The sequence below is a fragment of the Fukomys damarensis genome, unplaced genomic scaffold (assembly GCF_012274545.1).
Source record: "Fukomys damarensis isolate Sample0158 unplaced genomic scaffold, DMR_v1.0_HiC HiC_scaffold_19, whole genome shotgun sequence".
NCBI classification, from domain to species: domain Eukaryota; kingdom Metazoa; phylum Chordata; class Mammalia; order Rodentia; family Bathyergidae; genus Fukomys; species Fukomys damarensis.
The window spans coordinates 21,917,004-21,939,282 of NW_022900931.1; the positions used below are offsets into that span (position 1 = coordinate 21,917,004).

General features: G+C 40.3%; 1 protein-coding gene across 4 annotated transcripts in view; it reads right to left on the minus strand.

Annotated features, from left to right (window-relative positions):
* Nucleotides 1-22,279, minus strand: part of Itpr2 (inositol 1,4,5-trisphosphate receptor type 2) — a 416,582-nt gene that overhangs the window by 249,620 nt on the left and 144,683 nt on the right. For all 4 annotated transcript variants that reach the window (XR_004518150.1, XR_004518151.1, XM_010615034.2 and 1 more), the window contains one exon: nucleotides 1,566-1,759. Coding sequence is in view for 2 of the 4 variants with exons in the window: in XM_010615034.2 (XP_010613336.1) it covers nucleotides 1,566-1,759 (194 nt within the window). In the remaining 2 variants the exon portion in view is untranslated. The remainder of the gene's footprint in view (nucleotides 1-1,565; nucleotides 1,760-22,279) is intronic.

A 22,279-nucleotide genomic window follows, 5' to 3' on the forward strand; every position in this document is an offset into this window, starting at 1 on the left:
GTCACAAAGTCACTCCAGGAGGCTGAGGCAGCGTGGGAAACTTAGCGATTTAGTGACAGGGTTAGTCACAGAATTTTAAAAGAACAAAATAGACACTGAATTCAGTACCAAAGGAGTGAAAGGGAGAGGGAGAGAAAAGAGGGATTGAAAACAAGCGATACATTTAAAAATGGGAAAAGATAACCCTGAGAGGGGAAAAGAGCTGGCAGCAAGCAGGTTTGCCAAGGAATGTGGCTACAAAGAAATTCTTGAACATGCATTCCAAGAAAGAAACACAGGCATGGTGAAAGGGACCCGGACGCAGGCTGCAGCAGTCAGTGCAGGATGAGAGAGAAGTTTAAGGAGAATCCCGAAAGTGCCCCGAAGGGACTGCAGAAATGAATCAGCCCTCCACTACTGTGCCACTGTTTCTCATCATTTTTTACCCGTCATATTTTTTCTGACTCTCCTTTTGTGTAACTGTGGGATGCAACAAGTGCACATGTTTCACAGGCCGTCCCGTGAGGTAAGATGTCAAGCTGGGACCTCATTAGGTCCCAGACCAGGTGACCCCTACCTTTCTCAGCTCAAGGAGAGGAAAACTGTAAGCGATTTTTTCAGGGTCATGAACACAGGCTTGGGAGGCCTGCCGATATTTCTCAGGATTCTGCCTCCGGAATTCCTGGAGGAACTGTGAAATCTTTTACGATTATAAATCTAATTACTTTAAATGAAAAAGGTACAGACCCTTCCAGGACGACTAACCCACTTCTGGTAGCTCAGTCTACATTAAATTATGATGAAGTCTTAGTAAACTGTACCCAAAATCTTAAGAGATTCTTGAAAACTCCACGTTCCTTTCTCCAACTCTGGAATAAATGCTATCCTTAAGAGATCATAAAACTGCTCTCCAAACTTACCCCCAACCCCCAAAAAGTGCAAGGAATTCACAGCCTCTGTAAATGGGAAGTTTATTTACTAAGACAGCACACATGAAATAATAATTTTTCTTGTTTAAATTCATAGCACTAGGTATTAGACTAGGTTAACTTCAAAAAAAATTATTCCTAGTCCCTCGGAAACAAAATCATGAAGAGAAGCAGTCATTGATATAAAATGCTAAAGTCAATGATAATAATTTGTTAACAATAAATAATATTTTATGTGTTTCTTTGCTACAATAATAAATCTAGATACACAAAATCATGTTTGAATCCATTAAAACAGGACCATAATTGGAATTCAATATTATCTTTGCTTGTTGTAAATCCTTCTTATATGAGCTAAAAATCCAATCAGGATCAATATTAAAGGAAAACATATGAAAGCAGTTTTATCAACCTCAAAGCACTTCACAAGTGCTAAATATTATCATTAGTATATTTAACAAGAATGAATCAAAGGGCCTGAGGTGTACACAGCATCAGGGTGAGATTTCTTATCAGGCTTGTCCCTAACTTTTAAACAAATTAGATCAACAGTACTGCAGAATATTTGCACAGTGATTCAGAACAAAGAAAGTTTAAGTGAAATCCATGTAAGCAAAATGACACCAATGTGACTTAGTGTCGGCTCCCAGGACCCACCTGTAAAATCTCAATGATCTTCAGCTTGGTGTCCATCACAGTGATGTCCTCATGCTCAGTGGGGCTCGCCTGCTTGCTGGGGTGGGCACTGGGGGGCACATCGGGCACGCTCCCCGGAAATAGGGAGCCACGGCTGAGCACCATCTGTGTCATCATCTCCCCCACCCCATGGATGGTTCTCATGACGTTGTTTCCTGCCACCAGAAAAGGCCTTCAATCAACACACACGCAGCTGGAGACCCACAGCTCTGCTGTTCACTTAGCCACACCGGACAGCTTGCTAGGCAGGCACCCTACCACTGAACAACATCCCCAGCCCTCAGAAATAAATGGAAGACAGGAAAGGAGAGCATCAGCCCAGCTCTGGCTTTTTCATTGCAGATGAAGTTAAGACATTACAGAGCCATCTCAAAGTGACAGATCTTTCCTCCTCTTCTCTCTCTCTCTCTCTCTCTCTCTCTCTCTCTCTCTCTCTCTCTCGCTCTCTCTTGCTCTGTCTCTGTCTCATACTGGGAGTTATTTCTTTTGGGCTTTCTTGGAGACAGGGTCTCACCACATAGTTCAGGTTGGTCTTGAACTCGCTATGTAGCCCAGGCTGGCCTGGAATTCTCTGTGACTCTCCTGCCCCAGCCTTCCAGAGTTGTGGGATTATAGGCATTGGCCACCACACCAGGATCTGACCTCGGGTTTTAGAAACTGACGCACTAAATAATAAAGAAACAGACCCCTGCTAGCTTTCCTATACATAGGGCGTCTGATGTATGGTCACCTGACAACAGTTTTGCATTTGTTATGTGTGTGTTTGTGTTGTTTGTGTGTGTGTGTGTGTGTGTGTATGTGTTCAGAGATTTGGAGATAAACAGGTCTAGTTCAAACTGGTGAACCCACAGACCCCTTTATCTTCCACAAATGTCTAATGCATGAACTTTTGCAATCAGAAAGCCAAAAGCAAAACCCACAGATCATGCTAACACTGCCAAATTCTCGCGTCCTATGAAGAGCACTGGTTTGTGCCGATTTGTTTACACCTGCCCAAAGCATGATTCATTCTCTTGTTTACTGCCCATCACCTTCCCCACACCTCAGGGCACCCTGCTTTTTCAGCCCATGAGTGCCCTTAAACACTATCTTCTAGGATTTGAGTTTGGGGATCCCCACATTTAGCAATTTCCTAAATAAACTTTCTCTTTTGCCAAACTTCTGTGGCTTCTGTGGTCTACAATCTTGTGGAGCTGGCAAACTCAGACTGTTTCGGTAATAGGATTGCATGAAAACAACTAAATGCTGAATGTTAGTGACCCATTTCTACACTTTCAGCTTTTTAGCTTTCTCTGCACAACACTTACAAAGGAGCTTCTGAGCAGGATTTAAGAAAAAGACTCCTCTGAGGAAGAAGGTTGTGATCTAAAACACACTTCCCACCCCAACTAATTTTAATAGAAAACTCTCAATTCAAACTCCACCAAAAAATAAGTAAAAACTATTTAAGAAATTACAGAATTACAGGAAAGTTAATAACAGACATAACTCTGTTCAGTGAGGAAGCACTGCTTCTGTGTTTTCTCCTGAGTGTGGTTTTTCATTCTCCATAGATAAAATTGTATGATTTGATAAAACTGCATGATTTGTAACACGAATCTACTCCTTACACTGACCACAAAAAACTATTAAGGGACCTCCTGTCACTCCTATGATTTATGCTCTCCTGCCTAACTGTTGTTTCTCACTTCCAGTTCCTGCAACAACCATCTAGGATTCAAAAGAATGGTTGTCTACTTTTCTTTCTAAACAGTGGTCTTGGCTTCATGGGTGTTCGTGGAAGTTTGCCTAAGGGAAAGGTCTAAGAATCTGGCAAAGAATGTTCCCTTTCCTGTGTGTGGAGGGTGTAAACCAAGAGAAAAGGAAATGGAAATAAGACACAATGAGATAAAAACTCTCCATTTCAAAAGAACATAAACTGTGGGAATACCTACAGGATCGAAGAGCAAATAATAAATACAAAGAAAATATTTAAAAGATGACTAAAGGGAATCGGGATGGACCAGACCACTACCACTAGTACCTACTATTCCTTGTACATGATGAAAAGATGACATGCTTCTTAAATTTCATTGCTTTATCTATCTATATGTGAAATCAGTAGATTAAAAGATGTTCCAAAAAGTAACGTTTCTCTAACCTGACATATTCCAAGCAGAAATTAACTTGAGTTTTCTCTTTGAAGGTCTTAGATGTTTTATTTCATTGCTACTTGCATAAGCCAAGGAGGAGAAGCGTTGGTTAGAGAAAAATACATAGAGGCAATTTCCAAGTTTGGACAAAGTTGAGGCAAGAGGATTTGATACAGCCTTCTATTTTTTATCAGAATTATCTCAAGGCAGATGCTTCATTGTCTGTGGTTCTCAACCAACCACAGCAGCTGAGTATTTCCAAATTTCCCTCCCTGTTTGCTACAGGATGGGAGGGACACACATCTGGCTGTCGGTGATGGTTTTGAGTCACAGATATTCAACTGCCACATTTATGGGATTCTTGATTGGAGAATGCATGTGCACTAGCTTCGGAGGGCTGCTTTCTCACCACTAACACAGAACAGCCTACTCTGTTATTCTTAACCCTGATTCCAGCTGAAATTCTTGGCACCCACAGTGCTAGCATCTTATTTAGATTTGTAAGGAAGATAATCACTTAATCCAAATTAGTATTACAAAGAAAGTCAGCCCAGACAATTCTTTCCCCCAAATAGAGACCCTGTCACCAAGAAATTAAAACCCAGAGACCAAATTAATACACAACACATGTTGTCAATGAAATCCAAGGCTTCCTCGGTTGGACGATGTCCTTACATGCCTGTGGCACGTGGATGCCACGAAATCCTCCTGACATTTCCTTGTACGGCCAACTCAGAGGTCTCATATTAAAAGATGCTGTATTTTCTGGCTTTGCTTGATGATGAGAAGTGCTGAAATTGTGAGGTATTGCAGCGTGGAAAACATCAATCCAAACACTACCTAAATCACAGACATGTAAGGTTTCTGGTATCCATTTTTCCACAGGAAAAAAAGTTCTAATTCTAGACTGCTGAGATAAGTCAGAGGTGATCAGCTCTCAACACTGCAAAGAAGTCTTTTTTTTTTTTCCTCAGCCATAACTAGTTAATACTGACTTAGACTTTTTCAAGTAAAAGACAACCTGGTCATGGCAGCACATGCTTATAATCCCTATATATTCAAGCCTCACCTGGGATGACTTAGCAACTAAATCACTATCTTGAACTAAAATATAAAAAAGGGTTGAGGGTATAGCTCAGTGCAAAGATCCTGTGTTCAACCCCCAGTACTGAAAAGAGAAAACCCTACCATTTTATAATAAAAAGTCTCTGGGCACTCTAATCCCTAGAAAATCAGTTTCTTTTTTATGTTTCTCATATTAACCTAACCGACAGAATTTGGATCTGTGTATATCCTATGTTGAGATGGTTGGAAAACCTGGAAGTCATTTTTATTAAGTCAAAAGCAAGAAGGAAGGAATTGTTTAGGAAAAAAAAAAGGGCAAATGGACTTTTCAGGTTCTTTCATTGTGTGATTGCATACATACTTTTACTAATCCAAATTTCCTCAGGGGAAAATCCAAAAGCAAGAAGAAAAATCTAAAAGTAAATTCATACTAGGAATGATAGCTAGGAATGGATAGGGAATACACTGTTTTATTTCTTTAATTGTTCAATGAGCCAAGCTTCTATTACCAATTGCAAAGAAATGATAAATAACAGAGAATTTATATAACAAGAAAGCTGCACAAACCACAATTTAAATTTTCCCAATTCAGAAGCAAGTCTGCTATGGGGATCATTACTGGGTTCAACAATCATTAGCAGTTATATAGATTTACAGAAAGTGTAAGAAATTTAACAGACTCTTGATTGAAATTTACCTATACTCCATTGACATTTTATTTGAAGTCATCTTTATATATTATTGCTTTCTATCAGAAACACTTTGCTCTATGAAGACATAATAACAAAAATTTGAATTTTCCCATTGTTCATATTCAGATAGGCATTTTTAAAACATTGTGAGTGCAAAAGAAATTGTTATGGCTTTGTATCTTGATGTCCGCCTAAAGCCTCACACACTCAGAGATGGGACTTTTCAGAGGTGGATAGATCTAGGATATGTGAACACGGAATAAGCAGATATGACTTTTGGATCAGTCCACTGGTTAGTTAGCATTATTCTGGGTGTGGGTAATGGGAAGCCCCACCGTGAGTATGGGTGGCACCAACCATTAGGCTTATAGCCTAGATGGGATAAATCAAAGGCAGGCTACTGCTGTTTGCTGCTCTCTGACTCTGCTTGCCATGACAGGGACTGTTTCTCCACTGCCGTGCCCTTCTGCAAGGCCACCCTGCCTTGGAGCCACCTGACCATGGACTGGAACCTCTACAAACTTAAATAAATATTCCCTCCTTTAACTTTCCTCCTTTAACTGTCAGTTGTCTCAGCAACAAGAAAGTAACTAAGACAGAGATAATATATATTTGATTATAAGAGTTCCATGAATAATTATTCACAGCAATTAGTTGTTCTGTGACTGCTCAAGTCAGCTCAATGTTTTATAATAATAGAAGCCAAAAATGTATAATCCAAAATCCATGGTTACTTTCTATGAAATACATTTTTATAGTGGATTTGAATAAATGAATCTGCTGTTACAATAATTCATTGGAAATAAAATGATGCTAAACCAGCAAGTCTTGATTCAGGAAGTCTTCCTGTTTTCCATCTCAGCTCAGCAGCTCCTCTGGAAAACACCTACATTCACTAGAACGACAGCAGTTTTCTATTTCAAACATTCTCTGGAGCAGTGCTTCCTCCCAATGTTTGAGGGTTTGGGTTGTAAAAGGACTTTTCCGTGTGCAAAGAAAACAAAAACATTAACATAAGATCTAAGCCTGAATAAAGCTAGTGTTATAAGCAAAGTAATAGGTAACGTGGTGTCAACATAGACTAAAAGGAAGATCAATAACTAACATCCTGAAAATGTAACTGGACAACCAGCCCTCCCCACTCCAGGTGAGTCCCAGTATTTTGGAGAAGTAGATATCCAGCCCCTATGCTTCTACTCCTCATGCACAACCCAGAGGGAACTTGTTTTCCTCTGCCTGGCCTTCTCTTGCCCAGATGTTTGCTAGCTTGCTCCCTTGCTCCTTTCTACTTGTGAGTTGTGGCACCTCCTCAGTGACCCCTCTTCTGGCCCATCCCTTAAAGAAAGACTTTTAAAGTTAAGGTCTGCTGTGACTCTCAATCCATCCGCCTACTAAACATTTCAGTCACATCATCACTATCTTACATCATATACTTGGTCATGTGTTTATTGTAGCCACTCTTCCCAAAGATAACATCAACAACAAAAGTAACATAAGCTCCATGAAGACAAGGATCCTGCCTGGTTGTCTTTCCAATGGCTGGAATAGGGATTGATGTGTAGCAGGCACATAATAAATGTTCATTAAATAACTGCATGAGTGAAAGAGAAAAGGCTAGATAAATGAAGAACTGACAATGAGAATTACGTATCAGTCTTATATACAAATTAGATCTAATTGTAATAAAGGTACTCCATCTTCCATCAAGCTGTCTTTTTGCTTGTTTTCTTTTATACATTTGTAATCTTTTCAAAAAGCTTTTAAAATTCTGTATCTCTTAAAATGTATTTATGAAAGGAAAAAAATTAATTGATGCCATTGAGATAAGGAGAACTAATGGAACCTGCTTTTATCGAGGGCATTTCACATTCCATTTATCATGCTAGGCCGCAGGCTACATATCACCTTACCTTCAAGTGACCCCCACAGCAGGAAAGGGGGAGGGAAATGCACCCCGACTGACACAGTCAGGAAGGCACAGAGTCTCAAATGTGGATCGACAGGTGTCAATGTGAGTTTTTACTAGAAAAGTTTCCAATTATAATTCCAAAAATTGCGATTTTCAATTAGTGTGTGTGTGTGTGTGTGTGTGTGTGTGTGTGTTAGGACTGATTATTTATTTATTTATTTTTCCCATTAAATTTATTGGTACACTTAAAGCAAGCAATACAGTTACATTTATCATTGGGATCTTGTACCTTTACAAGATTTATATTGGTTCTTATTTTTTCTCCATTCTGCTGCCCTCCCTTCACCCCCTTCACCCTTCCCTATTTACAAAGGCTTTGTTTCCATTTTTTCCTTAATCATACAGTGAATTCACATTAGTCTCAATCATCTTACCCAATCAGCTTTTATTACACATGATAGACCACAGTTTCCTAGTGGCATTTTACTTATATTACAAGATTTGGTTTTAGGGGCAACCCTTGTGCAGAGAGTATTCCTACAGTAACCAGTGTTCCTCTGGCTACATACTAGTGTGTGTAAACATAAGAGAAGAACTTACAGTATGGTTGGCAAAACATAAAAACAAGAGCAAGTATAGAGCAGATGAGATGGTAATAGGGTAGCATGAACAGTTTACAGAATTACTTGGGGGTCTGTGTTGTTTGTTTGTCCGTTTGGCCATACTGGGGATTGAACTAAGCTACATCTCCAGCTCTTTTTAAATTTTTTATTTGGAGATAGGGTCTCACTACGTCCCTAAATTTCCCAGGTTTGACTGGAACTTAAAATCCTCCTGCCTGACCCTCCCATGGTGTTGAGGTCGTAGGTGTAAGCCACCATTGTCAGCTGGTTAAAATTTTTTTTTAATTTGAGGAGATCATCTAGGATAAGAGGAGTTAAGGACAGCTTCAGTGAAGATACACAATTCTGCTCAAGTGGAGGATTTAGATTAAGAAGCAATGATCATTATCAAACCATGTCATTGTCTTGTTCAGAATGCTAAACCTAATAAAACATGTTCTGGCTTCTTGTAAGAATACAATTATATAACATGTGCCAGAAAAAGCCTTGAAGAATAAAAGCATTGTATAATCGTAAGTCATTAGTTTAAAATGCAACGTGGAGTACATGAGCACACTTTGACTTCACCTCAGAAAAGCAGCACTTGGTTTAATTAGCCTCCATTACAGCGATCACCTCCCTGCTAACAAATAAATGAGTCCATCACAGAATTTGAGCTCGTCATCTCTGAGAAAACAGTGTCACCGCTAAAGGTGTCACTTTGGAAAGAGATGTTCTCCAGAAGAGGGATTTATAAAGAATACTTAATGGACAAAACAGATAATGTGACATCTAAATTTCCTTCACTCTAAATACTCACTGGATACAGCATATTAATAGACTGCTTACTGACTTCAAAATTTCAAGCTTAGAAGTAGAACAAAACAAAAAAATCAATCAAAAATATGTAACTAAAATATAGTAATGCTATTATGCATTTTTTCCCAAGTATCAGGTAGACTACTTAGAAGAAAACTATTCTCCATCCTACACACTAAAGAAGGATTATTCAAAGGATGATCTGAAAAAGCAATTCATACAAAGTAGCAGCTGAGTTCTGCATCTTATTTTGGATTTCATCACTGTCAAATACTGACAGTCATTTCGGCATTCCAAACCTCAAGATTTTAATTTGCAAAACTGATCTTTAATTCTTAACAGTTGGGAATACAAGCCATGAATGAATTTACATACTGTTTTTATGATTGAGATGTAACTGGCTTACAGCGAAATGCACAGATCTTTCATGCAAGGTTTGCATGGTCCTCGCAAAGGCTATGCACAAATAAAACACATCTCATCCAGATACAGAAACTTCCATTACCCCAGAGAACCTCCTCATGCCCTTTCGTAGTTAATTCCCCTACATCCCGCCATCCCCATTTCCAACCACTCTTCTGGCCACCCACACCATGAACACATATTGTGGGGGCCCAGTCATGGCCCACTGGAGTTTGACATTTGGAAAGTAACTTCTTCCTGTATAATTAAGGCATCAACATTTGCTGCTTTTCAAGGAAACTGTTTGTTGAGCTTGTTTTGATTCTTTGACCCTGACGTAACAGGAAACTCGTTAGCCGAAGATCTGATGTTATCTGTAAGAGTCAGGAAATCTGGTCTTTGCATAAAGATAAAAAAAGATTGCTTGGTGTTTTCTGTTGTGTGCCCTTAAAAGCTTCCTGTTGATGCGAGCCTATAAAAGGAGCTGTTTCTGTGAAATAAATCAGACTTCTCTTTGTCTCCACTCAGGCTGGAGTGTTCTTTCCTTTCTCAATCCTCACTCCCCGACTCAGGCACATTAGTGTTGTGACGGCTGGACCGCCACAACATATGCTGGCTAATTACTATTTTACAGTTTTGGTTTTAGTTAATGATCATGGTCCAAAAGTACTAATCACTGAATCAGTGTTAAACCATGAAAAAGGTCTCTAGTTTTTGTCTGCCTTGTTCTTGCCTTAACCAGATCAATAAAGTAGTCAGTTCCCTTCCCCTGGGGGATGATTCCATGAGCCCTAATGCAGGAATCTCCAATAATATTTTTACGGAGCAGGCCACATGACCAAAAGTGAAACTTCATGTGTGTTTACAGCCACTCCTCACATCACCACCTGAGCTACATTTCCTGTCAGCTCAGGGGCAGCATTAGATTCTCACAGGAGTCCAGACCCTGCTGTGAACTCTGCATGTGAGGGATGTAGACCACTCACTTCTCTGAAGCATCCTGAAACCCTGGGCCCCCTAGAAAAACTATCTCCCATAATATTGGTCTGAAATCACAAATGATACAAATTCTACATACACTATGTTGTTCCCTGAACATGCATACCTATAATAAAGTTTAATTTAGAAATTAGGCATAGTAAGAGATTAAGAATGCTAGCTGATAGGATACAACAGTTATAGCAATATACTACAATAAAGTTATTTGAAATGTATGAATTGCTTATATCTGGAATTTTCCATTTAATATTTTCAGCCTGCAGTTGACTGCAGATAACTGAAATCACAGAGAGGAAAACTACAGATAAAAGGAAACTACTATATTTTTGTCAGTGACTTAAATAAAATCAGATTTAGCATGTTTCTCAAATACAAAGACATAAGACAAGGAAACGTAATATAATGAATAATTGTCAACTTCCAAAACTACATTAAGTTGAAAACTGATTTAAATCCAAAGTCAAGTTATAAAAAGCACTGCTTAGATCCAAATAAAGCCAACTCAAGTACAGTTTAGTTCAAACTCAGTAGGTAGGAATCGATACATTGTTACCAAAACACTCACTTTCACCTCCGTGCAGTACAAAAGTGAAGTGCTCAGGATAAATGAGACAGTAGCTACCTGTATCTTTTCTGGCCAAATCAGTACAAAGTTAGATTTGAATAACGAGAAAATATTAAAGACTGCAGATGATCACACAGAAAAGAGACACTCAAAGGATGACTTGGCCATTTTCAGCATGGCATGAACTGACATGACAGTGAATTTCTGTGTGGTTTCAGGAAACAGCAGTGAAACCCAGTCAAAAATTAGAAGGAAATATAATTATAACTTGACAAATAAGAAATAATAATTACAGCTGTGAAAAGTAGGAAACGCCTACATTTTGCTGCAGTAAAATTGCAGTCCAACACTTTTGTTGACCATTTGTAATGAGCAATGTATGAAGTTCTAAGGTTCATATATTGGTTGTGTAGATGATTTCTGTGGTTCCTTTCTCTGCCAATGTTCTATAAGTCTATGTCTGGGTTCCTCCTTAACGGAGGCCCTTGGTTGATGCCCTTGACCAGAAATTGAAAGAACGGAGGAACCAATCCCAGAGTATATTAATATTGAGAACACCTGGTTCTGTGGTAACATCATCCTCTTCAGTCATTCTATTTGGGGGGCATGCTTGGGTACTGGTCCTCCCTGATCAAAGAAGTTAGGCAATGTTGGAAGCTGTTCTTGGGTATAAGGAGGACTGCCAAGACCCATTCCTACTACTTCTAGATAGTCCAGAGTTTCAAAGTCACTTTATAGCAAAAGGAATAGGAATAAACTCCTTCACACTAAACTGGGGAACATGCTCCCCCACTGTGATCCACCTGGAACACCAAATTCAAATATCTCCAAATGTGTCAGTTTCTCACACAAGCAATGTTTAAACATGAACTGGCATTTATCACCCTATTTCCTATTTGTTTTAAGTTTAAAAAGCCTAACTACAAAGTTAATATGAGTGTTAAATGAAAAATCAAATATTTGGAATGCTATGGCCTAGAAAATATTTTTATTCAAATAGGTATACATATAAAGATCCATCAATACACCGCTCAAAAATTATTTTTGACATGTACAAAAAAAAAAAGGAAGGGGATCAAGAGATGGATGAATAGGGGAAGGAGAGAGGGAAAGAATGTAAAAAAGCAATTAAGATGTATTATGTGCATGGGCTAACTTCTCATAAGGAACATAAATGTTACAGGCTACCAGCATGTACTAGTAAAAAATGTTTTAAATGTAAAAGAAAATTATTTTTGAAAATTATTTTGTGGTATGTTAAGCATGGTACAAGTCAACTATAGATTCAGAAATAGAATCTATTTTAACACTTTTTCCTCCCACTGTGGTTCTCTCAGTCAATAGGCAACAGTCTTTATTATTGAAGTATCTAGGTAGTGACTCAGACTGTTGAAAAGACAGAAAAAGTAATCAGAGAATTAACGAAAGAAAGGCACGAGTACATACTTGTAATATTAGACTCTGAATATTTTTGCCCTTCAAATGAGCACATACTGATAAGAGGCAAGCCAGTGATACACATCCATCCTAGGGACAGAGGAGACAGGGAAGAACCACGGTGCACGGCTTAATGACAGCAACACGCTCAGAGTCACGTGTTCACAGGTGGCTTCACTGTGCAAACATGAGAGAGTGCACGTACACAGATCCAGATGGGTTAGCCTACAACACATCTAGGCTGTAAGATATATGCTGTCAGACATGTCAGACCACTGAACAGCACAGTTACGCATTGCATGACTGTGTGCACAAGATACAGGAGTAGATACAGAAAGATATCTGAGGAAATCATTCACTTATTGCTGGGGAGACAGCGAGAGACAGAACGAGTGGTGTCAACTCAGATTATGATGACCCTTGGGCACCAATTTAAGGAGCTGAGTTATTATTTTCTAGAGATGATGAGAGCTAAAGAAAAGACGTAGGATATTTAGAAGGAGCCTTGTGTTGGACTGGGGATAGCGAACAAAAACAGAATCAGGGAGAACAATCAGAAGTCTGTGGAAGGAAGGGAAGAGAAACATTCATCTCAAGAGATGGTAGGTGGTAAAACTTTGAATGTTGTCATTATAACTCTGTTTCTGAGATAGCCAAACAAACACTCATGTAGGAATGATTCTTTGCTTTAAAAGTTCTTTTTGATCTGACTAATAAAAATCACTTCAAGCTAAATCAAAATTCTTAGTAAGTGTATACTAAATCTTCTTGGGAAACTTGAGAAAAGTAGAAACCAGAGCCCTTGAACATGATGAAGTCATCTTGAAAGAATACAGAATAATAATACTGTTTACAAACATCAGCTACAGGGTAACAGACTTTTATTAAAGAAAGAGAAGCAAAGAAAAACAAACTTGAATTCAAAATTTCCAGTAAGCTACAAGCTGCATGATCTTAAAGTATGTAGTCTACCTTAAAGTTTACTTCCTAGGCAAAAATATACCTGACATTCTGGATTGTGATAATGATTAAAGACAAAATTATGCAAAAGAGGTGTGCCAGGTGTTCAATATAAACAATAGATAATTTTAAACCCCTGCCAAATGTGTGCTGTGGAACAATTATAGAGCTATCTTCTGCCTGGTTTTATAAATGCATTTTATTTTAAAAAGGAATATGTGAGGAACGCTGTCTCATTTGATCACATATTTGATATCCCCTTGATATACAGAAAAATGACTCAGCATCCCCCAACGTGAATTATTTTAGTGACTACTGCATTACTAAGAGAAAGCCTGCTGGTATTGCGAGCACCTTTTCTAAAACTGGCAAAAGCTTAAAGGGAAAAAAGTGAAAAGAAACACAAAAGACATTAAACCGTAAGCCACAAAGGGCTCAGAGGTGCAGTCAGCCTCGCCCAAAGCTAGGGAAGGAACCAGACTCCAAAGATCAGAAGGTCACAGGAATCTTGCTCAACATCTGAAGAACTGGAGTCTAGAAAAGATATGCTGTCCAGAGCAGGCTGCTTGGGGACATTTGGTAATACGTAGCTGCTAGAATTTTTTTATTTTTCAGGTCTAGAACTCTGTTATGCTCTTAAGTGTTTTAATGTCATTTTTATATTTTCCTTCTAATCACAATTTCCTCATCTCCAGCCTCAGTTGGTCCAATCATGGTACTTTCCTGAAAGATAGTCGCAGTGGACGTAGTGACGGTCCTGCCCATTCCCTCTCAGAAACACAGGACTACAGCTCCAGCTGCTGGGAGTGCTGAGGGAGGCCAGCCCTCCACTTCCCCACCCTGTGAGGATTCATTAGTGCTACCATCGGAATGCTCATGTAACCCCAAAACTCAGGTTAAAATCCTCACCCGGAGTGACGGGATTAAAAGGCGGGGTATTTGGGTGTGATAAGCACACGGGAAAGGAGCTCTCATGAATGAGATTGGTGCCCTAATGAAAAAAGCTGGAGAAACTCGGACACAATGAAAAGGTACAGTCTGTAAATCCGGAAGTGCATCCCCTAAGACACCACATCTGCTGGTACCTTCTTGGACTTCCCAGCCTCCATGCTGGGAGACTGAAATATCTGTGAAATGGGTCCTTAAACCATTTAGCCTATATGGCTTTTTTTGGTTTTAGTATTTATGGAGACATGTTTATTAACCACCTAGTCAGCAGCATTTTTGTTTCAGCAGCCCAAATACTCTAAAGAGAGAAAACTGATGTCAAGAAATAAAGTGCTGCTGGCAGACCGGAAGGTAAACATGGCTTTGGAACTGAGTAATGAGTACAGGCTGGCAGAGCTTGGAGATACAGCCTCGAAAAACCTAGGTGCATTGTTATGAGGGGACATCAAGGGCAGATGTAGCCAAGGCTCAGAAAGAGAGAAAGAGCTGCAAGAAAAGCCTTAGTTTTAGAGAATACACAAAAGGTACTGCAATATACTGGCAGCAACACAAATGACAGACCAATCTGATAAAATCTCCAATGAAAATGAGGAACATATTGTTGGAAATTGTAGGAAAGACAATTTTCTTTAAAGTGGCAGAGAAGAAAAACTTTTACTGAATTGCATTCATGTTTTGTGGAAGGCAGAACTTACTATGGGTGATACTGGTTTCTTGGGTAAAGAAATATCTAAGGAAAGTGTTACAGGAACACTTGGCATCTCTTGACTACTTATAGCAAATAGGAGAAAGAAATGATCAAGATGGAATTGTTACTCAAAAAAGACAGAATTTAAAAAGTGGAAAATACTCCTAACCATATTGCAGAAAAAATGAGAAAACTGGTTTGGATGAGAACAAAGGTGTGGCCGAGGGACTAGTTGATAAGGAATTCAGTACAGACGGCCATGTTGTGGTCTAGATCAGCGGTGGTGAACCTATGGCACACGTGTTGCAGCGGGATGTTTGTATCACTGAAAGGTTCGCCATCACTGGTTTAGATGCAGAATGTTCCCCAAAGGCCTCAAGCACTCACAGGCCAGGCTTTCTAGTGGGTGATTGGTTAATGGGGGCACTGTAGCTGATTTGCTGTTAGAAGGAAGGGCCTCATTAGAAGAGGAGTATCACTGGGGGCGTGACCCAGATGGGTAGATCTCCCTCCCAGGCTCCTCCCTTGCTGCTCTGCTTCCTGGCCAGCAAGATGTGAACAGCTTTCCTCCTCTGCGCAGGACTTTCCACCAGGCCACTTCTGGTGGAACGAGCCAAGCATGACAGGACTGAGACTTCTAAAAGCATGAACCAAAATAATCCTCTCTTCCTTTCACCTATGGGCGCCGTGTATTTGGCCCAGAGAGGAGAAAGTGACCATGACAGTCCATCTCAGTGGAAAGCATGAGCTATCAACAGGACAATGGGGAGATTAGTGACCTCAACAAAAGCAGGACCTATTGTCCAAGACAGCGAGAAAATGGCCCTGTAAGCACCTAAGGTACCCTGAGGGTTGTCCTTCACATCATAGGTCCAGAACACATGGACCTGGGGCATAGGAAGATTTCAAAGAAGGGGGCAATGCCTCACATCATGGGGTTCACTCCCACATCTGGGCACCGGGCTCCTTGGCTGCCCCAAGTGGGGCTCCAGTAGCCCCAGTATTGCACGCACTGAGCCCAACAAAGTTATGGCACATGGCTGCCTTCATCTGCATTTCAAAGACAGCCTGGACAGCTACACAGCCCAGGGAGGGAACAACCTCAGAGGCAGGATCATGGCAGAGAGTCTCCACTAGGGCAATGCCCAGCAGGGTTGTGGGGGCAAGGCCAACCCCGATCCCGACTGGTGTGATTTCTGCCCAGGAATGCCACAGGCAAGGAACCCCCATGCCTGAGAGCTATGGCATGAGTGGCACCTGCACCCTGCAAAGTCCTAAAAAGACAGTGCTGCCAAAGGCTCTGGGGCCTGCAGAGGTGAGGTCATTGTCCCAGGGGTCCGGAGGATAGAGCAAGGGGTCACAGAACATTATTCTTGAGCCTTAAAAATTTAACACTGTGTGCGCTGTTGGGGTTTGGATGTGCTGGGACCTGGCACTCCTTTCTTTTCCCTATTTCTAACTTCAGGCAAGAGAATCTTTGTCTTGCGCCTGCTCTACACCTGGATTTGGGAAGCATGCATTAATACATTTGACCTCACAGGTTTATAGCTAAGGAGCAATTTCCTTCTGCATGGACCAGATCTTGAGTCTGTCTCACCCATCCCTGATTTACATGACATTTACATGAGATCTTGGACTTTAGACTTTTAAATGGAAATCAGAACAAATAAGCTTTTTCAGGGTACTGGGATGAACAAACGCATCTTGAATGTGAAAAGAACATGAAAGTGAGGGTGCACAGACAGAATCCTTGGTGTGGATATTTATGGCCTCAAAACTCCTATGTTGAAATCCTCAACCCAAGATACAGGCAGAGCCTTTGAGAGGTGGTTAAGTAATGGAGACACCTCATAAATGGAATCAGTGCCTTTGGAAAAGACAACTAAGAGAGATCTCTTGTCTTTTCCACCATATGTGGACACAGCAGAAAGGTACCATTTATGAACCAGGAAGCAGATCATCACCAGATACTGACTGTGGTAGTACCTAGATCTTGAATTAGTCAGCCTCCAGAATTGTGACCGGTAAACGTTTGTTGTTCGTAAGCTACACAGCTTATGGTATTTTGTTATAGGAGCCCCACATGACTAAGATAACTAGTCTGAAAAGTCTCAACTAGTATCAAGAAAAGTCACACACCCACTACCAGGCAGCCCATGAGGACAGAAAGCCTGACCCTCTCGCCCTATGGGAGACCATTCTGAAGGGACAGCTCAACTTCAGTGCTCCCAGGGCCTCACTGATACTGCTGCCCAGCTCACCCACCACCTTTGCTGAACTGGTGCTGAATCTAAGAGCTCTCTCCAGCAATCTCCTTCACGATCATGTCCACTTCAGCGGCTACTTCCCAGGAATGCCACCAGCAACAAGAAATCCTAGAACTGTGGAGGGACTGCTGAATTTGTTGTTATTTTTAATTAGTGGAAGAATCCCAAGGCGTTGGAATAGAACATGCTCATCTGATGCAATACGCAGACACACAGAGGGACAGGAAAAACTTATCATTGTGGATGATTGTGGGGGAAGGGTCTTAGAATCTAACGCTTCCTGCAGCAGAAGTCTATGACTTCGATGGAGAAGAGATGTAGAGAGAGGCACAACAGGTGGAAGGAAAGTGGGCACAAGGAGTAAGATACACTGGGGAGATAGGACAGTTCTGCTGGGAGAAAAGGGGCCTCACGGAAAGCAGACAGATGAGGTGGAATCCGGCTGGGAGGCAGAATGGAGTTGGAAATCACTGACAGGCATTTTGAAATAACGAATGGTACTTGTGGTATCTCCTCTTTGCACAGAAAGCTCAGTAATGCTTCACAGCAGTGAACTCTGCTGCAAATTTAAATCCTTTACAGAGACCAGCAAGGAGCTCAGATGAAAATTTAAAGGAGACAAACATAGGTAAGAATGGAGCTGGCTTCTTCTACCTTAGGTACTCGCTCTTTGGTGTGTATTAAAACTTTTCTCTTTTTTTAAAATTGAGTTTATTGGCACATTTTAGGTATACTGTACAGTTAAATTCATTATTGGGATCGCGTACCTTTACATGACAGGTCTTGGTTCTCATTTTTTCCCCTTGTCTCTGCCCTCCCTTCAGCCCTTCCTCCCCTCCCCATTTACTAACACTTTATTTCCATTTTTTCATTTTCTCATATTTTTTTCCTTTCCCTTATTCCCTTTCCCCTACCCTTCCCACTTCCCCTACACCTTTAGCCCTTTTCTTCCTATTTCACATTGTCAATTATCTCATTAGGATCTTATGTACCATTATAGTTTTTCACACCAGAGAAACTATTCAGTATTTACACATGTGTGACTTATTTATTTCACTTAGGAGTATATCCTCAAAATATATCCATTTTCCTATGAATGAATCTATTTTCTCATTCTTTATGGCTGAGTAGTACTCCATTTTATAGAAAAACCACATCTTCTTTATCCAGTTTCCAACTGATGGACAAATGGGCTGTTTCCAAGTTTTAGCTATTATGAACTGTGCTGCTATAAACATAGGTGCACACATATCACTGTGATATGATTCTTTTAATTCTTTTGGAAAGATACCCAGCAGAGGGAAGGCTGGGTCAAATTTAAACCTTTTCTTGTACTAAACTTGTATCTGTTCTTCTTCACACCTGTCACCACCTATATATCTCTGCAAAATCTCACCTAATACACAGGTAAATTTTTCTCCCTCACTCTATTCCTCCTCCTTTTTCTTCTTTATTTTTAAAGATACTTGGGATATTTTGAGTAAACTAAAACTTCTGTTTCTAAGGCATTCTAGCTGATGTCTCTACAAAGAGCAATCACAGCTATTAACCGGGAGAAATGCTTCATGAATTATTAGCTAAAGTGTTTCGTAACGCATATGAAAAAAGACTACCACTAAGCGTGTGAAGGAGAATTACATACTATTCGTCAAAGAATCAGTTTTGAACAAAAAGAGACTATAAAGATCATATTTAGATGAACCTCATAATTTTATAAAGAAGGAAACTGCTTTCTGGCAGACTTTTTTTTTTTTTTTTTGCCTGAAAATATTTTCCTCCCTTCCCACCCATATAACAGTATCAAATATGCTTCTGCTCCACCTCCCATCTCAATTTCCCTTAGCTTTTTTAACAACTATGCTGCCAGAAAAATCATTTCAAGGTGGATCCTGTGAAGTTCCAGCCAAAGCAAAAAAAAAAAAAAAAAAAAAAAAAAAAGAAGAAGAAGAGGAGGAGGAGGAAGGGGAGGTTTCATCGAAGAAACAGCTGGTTCTTTGCCACTAGATGGGCGTTTGCATTCCTCTTACTCTCTTCTTCACACCTCCAGGGCAAGGGTTAGTCCTGGAAGTGTACATTTCCAAAGGGCCTTCACTACTTCCTTATATCCTCCTTACGCTGGGTTGGGCCCACAAGACTGTAAATCACCTAGTGCAGCTCTAATCCTTTCAAGGCAGGAGGATAATTTCAAAGGAAAGGAAATCCTACAAGCAATGGAACTCTCCAGTAATTTTTTTTTTTTTTTTAGTGAGTTCCCACTGCCAACATTGATGTATGCCAGCAAAAGAGATTATCTGGTTACTGACTGAAAGGGGCCCACATTTCAGGGCTAAATTATGGAAACTCAAGAATCTGGAGGTGTGAAAAGTAAAATGATAAATGATAAAAAGAAATTATTCAGCTCTTGCTTAGTCTTTTGGTGGTTTTCTGTGATCTACTGGCTTGTCAAATTATGGCAAATGCCAAGACAGGGAGACAAGTGTGAAAAGAAACAACAGTGCTGCATTTCCAGACGCCCTGGTTGGACCCAGGATCTATACAATGGTGAAGGCTCTATTGATCTGTGTTGGAAGTTTCCATGTGAACCACAGTCCCGTTTAAACAACAAACACAGAGAAGGAGAAGGACATTGGCGGGATATCTAAGTAGCAAATCAGACCCAAGCATTGCCATGTTTTGTCAAGTTCTCTACTCTCACGCATATATGAGGCGTGATAAAAAAAACCGTGGTGCATGTTGAAATTTTTAAAAATATTTAGTAAAAGGCACATTTTCATCAACCCCCCTACCCTGAAAATGCTTACCCTTAATTCAAACACACTTGTCCCATCCTTGTTACTACTTTCTGAAGCAGTTCAGGAAGTCCTCTTTTCTGAGTGTCTTTATTTGTGCTGTTGTAGCAACCTCTGTGTCCTGCATTGATTTAAAATGTTCACTTTTTATTGTCATTTTGACTTGGAGAAGAGCCAGAAGTCACACAGTGCCAGATCCAATGAAGAATACTGATGTGAACACAATATAATGTTTTACAAGCCTGCTTTTCTATTGGACGGCACCTGGCAGGCGCATTCGCCATATTTTTTATCACACTCCATAAAGACACTCACAAAAAACAACTGCCAGAACCACTTCAGAAAGTGGCAAGCCTGATGGAACAAGTGTGTCTGAAACAAGAGGGGTTACTTTGAGGGGTGACTGAAGGCAATGTTTCTTTAACTATAATATTTTAAATTTAAAGATTCACCATATATTTTGATCACCCCTCGTATGTTAAATTAAGGTTACACCTATTCATTATTCCCCACTAACACAACTCATGTAGTTGATTAGAAGAATGTATGAACGGAATTCACATTTTTCCCCACTATTTAAATGACTCTGGCCGGCGTGGTGGTGCACGCCTGTAATCCCGGCACTCAGGAGGCTGAGGCAGGAGGATCACTGTGAGTTCAAGACCAGTCTGGGCTACATAGTGAGTTCCAGGTCAGTCTCAACTACATAGTGAGACCCTGTCTCAAGACAAACAAACATACATACATAAATGACTGTTGTCATTTATATATTTATCTTGTTATTAAAAAAATACTTCATTATTAGTAGTAAAATCATTGGATTGTATATCCTTTGGCAAGCACCAAAACAAAACAACGGTATGATTTTTTTAAATGCAACATCCAAAAAACACCCAAACTATCCAACCTACTTTACTTACTGGCTGCTTGTTGTGTGCATTTTCTTTTAACTTTTATACATGACAAAGAAGAGCGAGCGCTGCTTGACACAGTCTTTCAACCCAAAGATCAATTACACCAAATGGTGCCCATGCATTTGAAATCACTGCGCACAAATGACAGGCATTAGGCAAAGCAAACTGACTTAACATCAGAGCCTGCTGAGAGTGAATACATTTGTTTGAAAACAATATTTCTTTACTTAAGTGAGTACACAGCCAAGAAAGGCACTGGATTGATACTCCTGCAGATCAGAACCCCTTGCTGCCATACAGTAAGGCTGGAGAGGCACCAGCTCCCTGCGTGAGGTTTGTTCTAATAATTTTCTGAATGTCCCACCTCTACTGCACAAAACCAGAACTGCTTGTGAGCCTAGCAACTAAAAGCCACGAAGAGGGTGAGCAGCCACCGCCTGGGAGTTAGACCACCTTCTCTCCACTTTCTCCAGGATGAGTCCAGCGACACCTAGGGGAGCTCCGCCCTGTCACCCAGGAGCCAGAAGAGGAAAACTTCTGTAACTGTCCCTTGGCAAGCCAGCCATCCCCACCACCTCAAACTGTAATCTGGGCTTCCAGGATTCCTCAGAAAAACAAATAAATGTGGTGTGTGCTCACCTACTTAAGAAAGTGCCCTGAGGCTGGTACAAATGGAACCACAGGAACTGAAACCTTTTCTTTCTGGACACCTCTTCTTCCTCTTCCCTGCCTCTTACCTGCCCAGTACTGCCAGACACACCCCTGTGCGTGGCCAACCCTACCGCTAAAGGAGAATTAGGAAAGCATAAGTAAAAGGGATCAAAAAGACCCAGTACTATTGCATGAAATTTGCTCGACGTGCTATACACATAGAAGAAACTGGTGTGTGTCTAGCTATATTTATAAAGTTATTTTCTATTTTTTAATTATACCTTGCCAACGACTTCCAAGTTTCATAAAGATCGGAAAACACAACCCAAACCATTTTGACACGGAAGAGCCAAGATAATGATACAGCCAGAATTGTAATGTGACTCTTTATCTATGACTCCTGTTAATTGTCCTTCTTTCCTCCCCAGGTAATTTCCATAGTCTTGGATTTCCTCTCTGGCACCAACTACAATTTCACCTTGCACCACACGATTCTTCCCATGCCTGATAATTCTGTCTCCACATCTGGAGGTTCCAGAAATATCCTCCCTTTTGCTTAGGTAAGAATTTATAGAGTCTACTAGAATTTTTGTTAGGAATTTATAGTCTAACAGGATCCAGCTATAGTAACAAATCTCCTGGAAGAGTTCTAACCTTGAAGTGTCGCCATGCATGAAATAAATCCTTTTCCTACCTGGCTAATTAAGTGATTTACTTTTGTCACTGTTTTAAAAAGCTTTCAAATTTATGGGAAGAGTTGTGAGAATAATACAAAAGAACTTCCATATACTCTTTGCCCAGATAAATCTCTCTTCTCCTCCTCCTCCTCCTCCTCC